The 11,191-nt window shown below is 40.8% G+C and overlaps 1 protein-coding gene across 2 annotated transcripts; it reads right to left on the bottom strand.

The window, feature by feature from the left end:
• Positions 1-2,371: 2,371 nt before the first annotated feature.
• On the bottom strand, positions 2,372-11,023 carry pcyox1l (prenylcysteine oxidase 1 like). 2 transcript variants are annotated; one of them, XM_082550127.1, is made up of 8 exons: positions 10,634-11,023; positions 8,937-9,143; positions 8,564-8,738; positions 7,377-7,588; positions 6,912-7,052; positions 6,293-6,704; positions 5,389-5,673; positions 2,372-4,547 (listed from the first exon to the last, which is right to left on the bottom strand). In XM_082550127.1, exons 1-7 carry the CDS (start codon positions 10,740-10,742, stop codon positions 5,424-5,426), a joined length of 1,506 nt encoding a protein of 501 aa, XP_082406253.1. In that variant the 5' UTR covers positions 10,743-11,023; the 3' UTR covers positions 2,372-4,547; positions 5,389-5,423. The 2 variants fall into 2 exon arrangements, with proteins under 2 accessions (XP_082406253.1, XP_082406252.1); XM_082550126.1 differs by having other exon boundaries at positions 2,372-5,673.
• Positions 11,024-11,191: the final 168 nt, after the last annotated feature.

The following is an 11,191-nucleotide window of genomic DNA, read 5'->3' on the forward strand; positions in this document are numbered from 1 at the left end:
CGTGTCTGCCCACTCAGCTGCACTGTTATCAATTAAATCCCTTTATTTAGCACACGTTTTTGGTTATGAGTTATCGTTCCGCCAGCCTAGAAAAGGATCATACTGCATAGTACTACATACTGATCATCTACCACAAGTGGTAGGGGTGAGGGGAGGAAGACAGGACAAAGACATGTTGTAGATGAGAGCCAGTGTACATCATGGAAATCCCCCAGCAGCCTACACCTATTACAGCGTAACTAAGGGAAGATTCAGGGCCACCTAATCCAGCCCTAACCATATGCTTTAGCAAAAAGGAAAGTTTTAGGCCTAATCTTAAAAGTAGAGAGGGTGTCTGTCTCCCAAATCCAAATTCAAAGCTGGTTACAGAGAAGAGAGGCCTGAAAGCTGAAGGCTCTGCCCCCCATTCTACTTTTAAGTACAAATAAACTGGCGGTCTGGGAGCAAAGTGCTGTAACAGGGTGATATGGTACTACCTGATTATTCAAGACCTTGTATGTAAGGGGCAGGATTTTGAATTCAATTCTGGATTCTCTTTTTAGTTCCTGTCAGTACTCTTGCTGCAGTATTTTGGATCAACTGAAGGCTTTTCAGGGAGTTTTTAGGAAATCCTGATAATAATGAATTGCAGCAGTCCACCCTAGAAGTAATTAATGCATCAACTAGTTTTTCAGCATTTATAAGCATGTAGTTGTAAATCCATCAGTCCAATTTCTTAACCACTTACCCCACATCTAAAATATGTCTAATAGCAATTTATAATTCTCTAAAAAAAATGCTATAATCAGTAGATGTATTTCAGATAAAGATAAACCATTTGGCTTGTGTCTGTATGATACATACACTCACCAACTACTTTATTAGGCACACCTGCTCATCTGCTCGTTATTACAAATATCTAATCAACCAATAACATGGCAGCAACCCAGTGCATTTAGGCATATAGACATACTCAAGACAACCTGCTGAAGTTTGAACCGAGCATCAGAAGGGGGAAGAAAGGTGATATCAGCATGAATGTTGGATGTTTGTTGGTGTCACATGGGCTGGTCTGAGTGTTTGTGATGAGAATGTTTACAGAGAATGGTCTGAAAAGGAGAAAATATCCAGCGAGGAGCAATTTTCTGAGTAAAAATGCCTTGTTGATGTCAGAAGAGAATGACCAGACTGCCTCAAGCTGATAGGAAGGCAACAGTAACTCAAATAACCTCTTTTTCCAACCAAAAACACACAGAAAAGCATTGGTGAGTGCACAACACTTGAAACCTTGAAGCAGAAAGCCAAACCATGTGCCACTCCTGTCAGCTAAGAACAGGAAACTGAGGCTACAGCAACTGAGGAATGGGCTCACCAAAATTAGATAGAAGATTGGAAAAAAAAAAAAAAAAGATTTCCTGGTCTGGCCTGCTGGTGTAAACAACCTAAAAGCATTATAAAAACGACTGGAGAGATATTTTATTGTTCAGTTTTCATTACTAATGATGTAATGTCCCAAGTATTTAAAATCAAGGGGAACCTTGCATCTGAAGAAAACATCTTCAGTCAATTCATTATGAGTTATGAAGTATATAAAGGTGCATGATGACAGGCTTGATGATTTATGACTATGGTCATAACTCATCAAGCCTTTGTAAAACAGGGTAATGGTCACATAAATATTTAATTATAAGAGTTTGACCTAGTTGGCTATGTGCCCATCAACCCGGTTCATTGAATGACGAAAAAGTGCATAAGTGGTTGAGCCTTGGGAGACTTGCGTTCTATTTTCAGCAGTGTGATTGTTTTCCTGCTGCTAGGAAGCCAAGCAGGAGAAGCTACAGAGCCCATTATATCTTACATTACATTGCTGGAAGCCTGGAGATGGCTTTTATTGCCTTAAGTTTCCTACAGCAGCACCATCATCCGTTTACATGTAATAACCTGGAAATATATTTAATTGCATTTCTTTCAGTAGATGATTAAAATGTGTTTTTAATGTCTTTATCTTCAGTAACCATCTGATCTGATCTACATCAGAAATTCTGTGATCCAGAGAATGACCAAAGGACCTTGGGTAATCTTCCTGGAGATAAGGTCAATTCTCCAGGTACAGACGCAGTGACAGGAAAAACAAAACGAATAATTCATTGTGGAATAAGTACTTACCCTGTCAGAGTGATTTAGATTATATGCCAACTGGAGCACAGAATTAAAACTTCACTGGACACCAGGAGGCTTGTTTTTCAGGACTTTGCATTATTGAACAAATCAATTTTCTTATGTGTAATTATTAATAGAGAAGAAATGAAACCCTGTCTGCAGCACCAATAGTCAGCACTGAAGTAGACTTCTTAGTGTCCTTGTTTGAAAGCCAAAATGAACAATAGCTCGCTACAATAGAATAACTTTTATTCTATTAACAGTCAGAGAAAAATGCAAATTACTCTAAAATGCATTATTATGTGCATCAGAAAGATTAAATGCAACATGTTGATTAATGCCACTTCATTTTTACATTTCAAAAAGAAATACATTTAGGCAAGTACAATATTTTACAATCAGTGTATGACATTTTGTGAAATTAAACACTTTGTTAAACATTAACTTGTTGGTTCCGAGTGAATTAAGGCATCTGACCTCTAGCACAGAAATAGCCCTCAGCTCATTATTGTTATCAAGTCTTTAGGTGGTCAAGCCCCCTCAATAGCCCCTCAGATCTCTCATATGGAGGACTTGATCCCAAGGACAGGAATCACTGGACTGAACTCCCCAGCTGGATGTCAAGTAGGTAAAATTGCCTTACCAGCCAGCTACAAGAATAACATGCTGTATACAAACCAATAAGGTCATGTACAGTTAGTTAAGTATTTGGACAATAACAAGCATTTCGTTAACTGATTAGGAACTGCAGACATTTTTATTCAGTCCTTCATTTTCCAAGGCTCAAAATTAATTGAACAATAATGCGACAAGCACATTGATGGCCAGATTAAAGATCTGGAGCTGACCTTCGATTTGATAGCTCTTCACTGGAACTCTATATCAGGTAAGAAGAAATACTTGATGCCTGTGGGGGTGGACATCATTAGGCTGAAAACCAAAATAAACATACAGAGAGACAGGAAAAACTTTAGGAGTGGCTAAATAAACAATCTGGTACATTGCGAAAAAGAAGGAATGCACTGACCAACTCGGAAACATCAAAAGGCCTGAAAGATCACAGAAAACAACTAAAGTGCATTATGACAGAATTATTTCCAATGGTTAATAAAAAAATCTTTACAACATCTGACCTCTATTAAAGAATGCTTTTCATTTACTGAAGACAAACCTGAAGCCACAGACACAAAAACAAGTAGCAGCTGAAGGCGGCTGCAGTAAAGGCCTGACAGAGTATCTAAAAGAAGGAAACACAGCATCTGGTCATGTCCATGGGTTCTGGACTTCAGAGGATTGGACTGCAAACGATTTTCATCAAAGTATTTAAAACAATTCTGGTATTTAAAATTATGTTTGTCCAATTACTTTTGAGCCTCTGGGGAACTCTGTATAAAAATTGCTGTAATTTCCAAACAGTTAATGCAACACGTTTGATAAACTCACTCAACTAAAGATGAAAATCAGCACTGTGGTGCTATGCAAAGACAAAAATGCAAATATTGTGTCATTATACAAATACTTATGGACCTGACAGTATAATGAGTAATACCAAGGGGCAATTTATTACTACTTTCACTCTGTTCTTACAGTACAGCTTTATTACATCTTTATGACTATACTAATTTTTACTTGTAGAGGAACCCCACCCCCCGTCATTTAAGTACTACTGTACTATTCAGAGTGCACAAATTGGGACGGGAATATTTAGACCATAAATACAGGAGTTTGCCAGATAATTCCAATTTCAGACCCCATTCGTCTTTAATTTGATCATGTTTTCATGATCAGAACTTTACAGCTGACACAGACAAGTAGTCTGAACAGTATTGAGATGTGTATTCGCTAGAAGATTTATATACGAGCACTGGGGCTACAAATTGTACTGTTCTGCCTAAAGAAGCAATTTTTGAAATTTGAAGGAAAAAAAAAAAAAAAAAAGGCTAAAAATACACAGTTTCCACCACATTGATTCTGAGGCCATCACAGTGTTTTAAATCAGTGTCATCAGCCACTTTTCAACACACAACAGAAATCACATTATCCATCAACTGAAGCCCTTTGGAGTTACAAGGTTTTCTAGAAATCCACTTCAGCCCAAATCCAGTGCAGATAAATTAGAAATTCAGAAAACAAGACTACTCAGTCACATGAAGATAATCAGCTGTCAGTGATTTCTCATTGTGTCTTCGTAAAAACCTTTTCCCCATTCTGAAAGTGAAACCCAAAATTTTCATGTGTGTGCTTTACATGATTAAAGTCCTCAGCAGAAAAGCTTTTTTCCCACTGAGGCTTTTAATGCTTGCGAGAAAATGGAAACATTTGTGGTCAGCAGCAGCAGCAGCAGCAGCAGCACGGATCTGTCCTCTGCTTTTATTCAGTCCACTGTCAAAGCTGGCTGGCTCATTTCCCTGAAGAAAAAAATAAAAATTCTGCTGGATTATGCAACAAAAGCAGCAGGAAGGGGAGATAATGATGAAAGGGACAATAGAGCACTGCACCAGTGGCCACTACCATGGGTTGGTGAATAATTATTAATTTACAGAAATCCTACTGAGATTACTTTAATGAGATTTCATTGGTGGCAACAACCAGTCCATTAACAGTCCCTACATTTACAGAGAGTAGCAGCAGCAGTGCTGTGGTTTTGATTAGATGACAAAGTTAAATCAGTTACATACTGTACAACAGCTTATTGTTCTAAACGCTTTCTTGGCTTGGAAACAGAAACATTTGTTTAAGAAGAGCAGTACCAAAACCGTAAACTGGTATTTATATTCAATGGTGTTCATTAATAGCACTACCACCTCCTAACAGTCCGTACAGTATACAGTACGCCAGCTGGTGTTCTCCATATTTGCTTGGTTTTCTTATTTCTTGGCAAAGGAAAGGTCCTTGCGGCATCATTTTTGGATGGAAACTGCCAATTAGCATCGGCAAGAAATCCACAAACAAAAGTGCAACATGTCTCTTTTATGTGGCACAGAGAATCAGTGAAGTGAAACAGGCCTTTTGAGTAGCAGAGCAGGACCAGAGTCTATAATGGTGCCAATATAATGACTTATGGTTTTTGATGTTTACGTTTAGTTAGGAGGCAGCAGGGTTATGTTCAACTTACTGTACTGACTGAATAAATTCGATACATTCACGAAAGGTTATATTATATAAATGGACATCTAAATTCTCTTGCCACTGGTCAAAATCACAAAAAGTTTATAATTTGGTTGGGTGAGTCCATACACTCAGACATACATCACATTACTCATCTGGGTCTTAGCATTCGTTTGTTATAGTTCGGTTTTGATCCTGTGCACCAGATCTCTCTGGTCCACCATGTCTGTCTGTCTATTCCAGCGGTGGTAGGCTAGCAGGGCGATGTTTTTGGCAGCCACTGAGCTCATCTCCATGGCGCTACCAGCCCACTCAATCCCATTGAGGTAGTAGAGATTGGGGTGCAGCTCCACAGGTGGCAGCCGCTGGCTGCTGCTGTAGCGAGGGTAGGCCTGCCACTCCGTCACCTGCACTGAGTAGTACGACCTAAAATTGAAGAGAACAGTATGATAGAGTAAAGCAGCCAATGATCTATGTGGGTGGTAAGATCACTAAATAACTTTTTTAAATAAAATCAAAAAAACAACTATAATGTATTTAGAGGATTCTGATAACAAAAAATGTTCTCCCCTAAACATAAATACCTAAATTTCACTACCTGAATAGGAATATTTGCTGGTTTTCTCTGTCTTATACAATAGTAAATTTAAAAACTTACATTAGAGCTTGACTGATATTTACCGATATCAGCGCTGGCATTTATCACAGCTGATACATTACAAATTCAATAGGACGAGATGGTAGAAATACCCTTCAAACATGTAATAAAAGCACAAACAACAGCTGAACCAGTCAGAGCCTAAACAAGTAAACGTGGAGTCTTCCACGACTTGCTGTAACCACAAATCAAGTTTATTTTTAAACTAAACTGACTCTTACATAACTACACTTAAGAAACGTTAGGGAACATAATCGGCCAATATATTGGATTCTTACAGATTGGTTTTAAAAATCTCATATCCGTCAGGCTTTACTTTGGACCAAACAAATACAGAATTGCCCAGGCATGACTATGGGATCAACTCCTGGGAAGAACATGGCTGACCTGAATAGTGTTTTGAGCTGAGACTTTTCCAGCAGCTGTGGGGAGAACACCTTGTAGACTCCAGCCTCCTGCGGCTGCTTACGCCGGAACCCTGCTGAGATGTTGACGGGACAAACACTAGCCACGCTGTTAAAGAACAGATCAGGTGTGTCAGTCGTCAAGACGCTGGCGAAAGGGAACAGACGGGGGTCCGGGAACCCAAAGAAGGAAGTGTTGAGGTAACCATGGACGATGGTTGCTACAGTGCTGTGATAGCTGCCAGGCAGCTCATCAAACGGAGGCGTGAAACCTTGAAACTGGACTCCAGACCCGACGCTAGCCTGTAGAGGCGTCGCCAACACTACAATGTCATACAGCTCTGATGCCGTCCCTGTTGCCGTGGTGAAGCTCAGCTGGTACTGGAGTCCCTCTCCTGTATTACAAAAAAAGCTCTGTGGATGACAAACCATCTCATTCTTTCTTTCATGTTTGCTTTTATGTTCAGCTCCCTCTTCAACACAACAGGTGGATTATAATATACAAAGGACACACAGACTCACAAAGAATAATCAATACCAGTAAAGCTGTCACAGCTGAAAAAAAACCCCTTAAAAAACAGGACACATCAGGATGGCGTTACCTGAGTGGATGGGAGAGATGGAGTTGACCTGTGCCTCCAGCAGGTTAGCACTGGCCATTTTCAGCAGGCCTGAACACACCAGCTTGTTGCCTCCTTCCACCGCCCACAGGTTGTTCTGGGCACCAGCTAAAGACACAGCTCCTGAAACACACACAAGCACACGCGCGCTGAACAGACAGTGCCAAGTGCTTTAAACCAATTATCAGCTGCCCACACGCTTTCCTGTTCTCTCACTCCCACAGACCACCCCGCTCCCCTCTCACCTTGCCTTCCTCTTCTACTCTCAACCCTGCATCTCTTTTCCTCTCTCGTCCTTTCCTTTCTCCTGAGCCAAATCGGAAAGGAAGACGTTCAGGTCATAACTGTCCCCGAATGCACCTTCACAGCTGTTGCCCTCTTACTTCACTACTCATCACCCCTTCACTTCTTCCTCCACTGCTGCTTGCATCTTCCCACTTAGCTGACCTACAAAGGCTGGTATGCTGACATTCTGTCCGTAGTTGATCCTCATCACGGGTGCGATAACCTCATCAATGAAGCGTTGGGACACACCCAGCTCCAGCAGCGAATCGGACAGTGGCCTCCGGGTCATGTTGATGAAGCCGCTGCCCCCGAGAGAGTCCAGCAGTTCCTCTACGGAGCTAAAGGCGTAGCCGTGGGCCTGGTATTTGTAGATCCTATATTTCACATGCACAGACACACAAATTATAACAGTTAACGACTAAATCAGTAGTTAGAGCAATATGGAGATGTTTTGTTTTGTTTTTTGGTTTCGTTTCCTGCTCAAAGTTATTCAGTCAGCAATAATCTATTGGCAACAAATCAGAGACGGAGAGAAAGATATAGAGGCTTGTGGTTGTCGACTTAGAGAGAAGAAAAGAAAGAAAAAAGTGATGAAGAGATAAAAATCACTTCCTGAGGGAGGAAATAGATGTTGGTGGTGGAGGAAGGAAAAAGCAAAATTCTGTTTCTGGTTCATTTTTCAAGGCAAAACTGAGCAGAGGAAATATAAATGTAAGCAAAAGATTTGACATGATATCTGAAATACACTCATGCAATTCTACACTGTATATTTGTGTTGCTGGAGGATAGAGACAAGTTTCATGTCAGTGGTCCTTTCTCTCTGGCAAATCCCAGGCAGATGGCTATCTATATTTACGCAGACCTCATGCTCGGAAAGGCACACAATGAGTCAAGGTTTTGCAGTTATTATGGCTGCAGATGCCTAAGGCGCAGAGAGCAATAAATAGCTCAAAAACAGGCTTCCCCCACTGACTGCAACACCAGAAGGGAATGCTGTGCACATTTTAAGGGCAAGACCTTATCTTTGAGATAGAAAAAACAATTTTGGGAAGAAAAGCACTCAAGGCATGAATGACTCAGCTGGATCTGCAGTGCCAATTTTGGAGCATTCCTGTCATTACCACTAATCAACTTATAATACTGCCACCAGAAAAAGGCAGGAGAAAAAATGAGCATTAAGAAATAAACAAAGCTTTGCTTCCACTTGCAGAGACACCCACAACAAAGTTATGATACCCTGACAGTGCAGTTTGTAGCGGCACCCCTGCCACATCCCATCAAGTGTCCAACATGCAAAGAAGCTGAAGAGACAAAATAATAAAATCAAGGCACTAAAATTTCTGACTCACCTCATAAACTTCTCCATAATCTCCTCCACCCACATCTGCAGACGTATGAAGCTAATACCATAGCGCCACCACAGCCGGAACAGGTCGAGCAGGTACCAGTCCGTCTCCTCCAGAATCACCTCTTCGCCGTTAAATACCGCCATCTTTCCGGCCACGTTGCGACGATACTTCAAACCTTGTTTGGGCAAACACAGGACGACACGGAGGACCAACATAGTGTCAGGTTTCTAATTTTCCTCTTGTAAAGTGATCGCTTTTGCTGGGGAATATTTAAAAAAACGCAAGAATCCCTCCCCTGGTTTGAAAAAGCAAAGAAAATTTTTAAAATCTGACCTCTGCTGTGACTAATTAATGTCTTTGTCCATAAACTCACCCAGCTGCTTGACAAACTCCTGCATGTGGAGGTTGAGTGAGTGAATAATGGAGCCTCCAGACTCATAGTCGTTGTGATTGACGGTTACGGTGGCGAGACGGCCTCCCACCTCTCCCTTCTCAAACACGTCCACCTGGACCTCTGGGCCAAAGTGCTGCCGCAGGAAGTGGGCAGTGGCGCTGCCTCCTATCCCTGCCCCAACCACAGCTGGAGAGCAAGAGACACAGAGTGAGGTTGGGTGATGAAATGTGCCTTAAATCTTACGGAGATCTATAATACAGTGTAAATTTGCTGTTTGCTGGTGTTGTTGGCCTCTCTATAAGGGTAATAACAGTTTCATCAGTATTTACTATTCATCTATAGGTGGACTGAGGATGAGGACAATAAATTATGCTTTTCTTGAGTTTTTGGGTTATCTTGAAGTATAGAGATGTTGAATAGGGCACATTGATAGGGCATACTGTTTAATCTCAAATGATCTCTTGTTACAGCACTTCCACTCATCGTGGGGATGAAGGTCATTGTAATTCTGGCCTTTTAATGATTTCTTTGAACTGTTCTTTTTTTCAGGGCGAAATGACTGTACAGCATACATCTTTACATATGACTTTAAAAAACAATAATTGGGTGCACAAGTTTTGGATTTTCTTTAATCCACATAGGGTTCAAATTAAACACAGATTCAAATATATATACACTCAGTTAAATCTTTTATAAGTGGCGCTAAAGGCTCTACAATGTTGTTTAGTTTGACAAGGCCAAGGCCTACTAACTTCTCATTAGTGATCACGATTGGGAAGCTCCCTTGTAGCCATTTGTATACAACTGCAGATTCCAGGATTATCAGACAAATGTAATTGTAAATATTATTCAGATGTATCAATACTTTGCCTGGGGCTGTTACCAGTGGTACTGGTACATTGGGGGGAATAATGAAGAAGGACTAATTCTTCAACCTTTGGACACAGGTGTTCCAACAGAACAATGACCCCAAACACACATCGAAACTGTTTTGAAAAGGCTAAATCAGACTAACATTAAGCTTCTGGGATGGTTTTCTCAAAGCCCTGACCTCAACCCTGTTGACACTTTGTGGACTATGCTTAAAATCTGGGTCTGTGCCAGGAAACCAACCAATTCTGCCAATAAACTCACCTTGAGAAAGAAACCGCCAAAACAAAAACATAAAAAGACCCAAAATACCATGACATTCATGCTTATGATGACAGTATGAAAACCTTCTGACTGCAACTGTATGTAAAAGGAAAAAGGAATTTAAAAGGAATTTATTACTTTGATGTTTAACTTAAAAAACAAACAAACAAACAAACACATTATTATTTTGTTTTTTCAAGTGTAAGATTTGCTGTATTTCCTCTTTTGTGCTTTTATATTTTCCGTCATATCTTTAGGTTTTTTGGGCCTCCTGGCTGGTGATGACAGCTGAAGCTTTACTTCCTGTTTATTTGAATAAAGGTTGCTTCAAAAAGCAAATTAACAGATAACTCGTGTCTATAATTAAGCTTTCTTAATCACGTGACACACAATGTTCAGACTAGGTTAGTGTTTGCCTTTATCTTCAGTATCAGAGACCCCTGATGGATGCTGCTTATTCATCAGCCCTCAGACTGACTGAGAGGCTAACATTAGCTGAACTAAACAGCTAACTAGGATGGTTTAATAACTGCTTTTCTTGCCTATCTTTGAAGGCGGAGCTCCGTCGACAGGACCGTGTTCCTCCGGGTCTGCGACAACAAACCGGGCTGCCAACACAGCGACGAAAAGAGGGAGCAAAGAGCAGCCCATAGCGACAGCAAAGCAGCGATGATCGGATGGAGAGGAGAGGATGCGACCGTTAGGCTAATAGCACACGAGGCTAGCTTCTACCTTCTCTGTGCGTTCACAACAGTAGAAACTCAACGGAGTGACGATTAACATGTAAGTAAATGAGGCCGAATAAGACGAGAATACAGCACAAAGGATGGATGGTGATGATGATGATGGTGCAGCAGTTGGACCGCCACTCACGTCTACGTCCGGCAATATCACGTGATCCAAACAGATTTTTTCGACCAATCAGAGACGGCCGACTGCTGTGTCGTGCATGTCAGTGGTTTTCAAGATTACTGCTTCCAAATTACGCTGAAAAGCAGACCTTTAATGATATCTATAGAAAATATATATATTATATAGCATTTTTGGTTGTCAGATGAACGCATCTTTGTTCATTGCTTTGTTTCTGGTGCCCTCTTATA

This window comes from Aulonocara stuartgranti (assembly GCF_965226115.1).
Source record: "Aulonocara stuartgranti genome assembly, chromosome: 10".
Lineage (NCBI taxonomy): Eukaryota > Metazoa > Chordata > Actinopteri > Cichliformes > Cichlidae > Aulonocara > Aulonocara stuartgranti.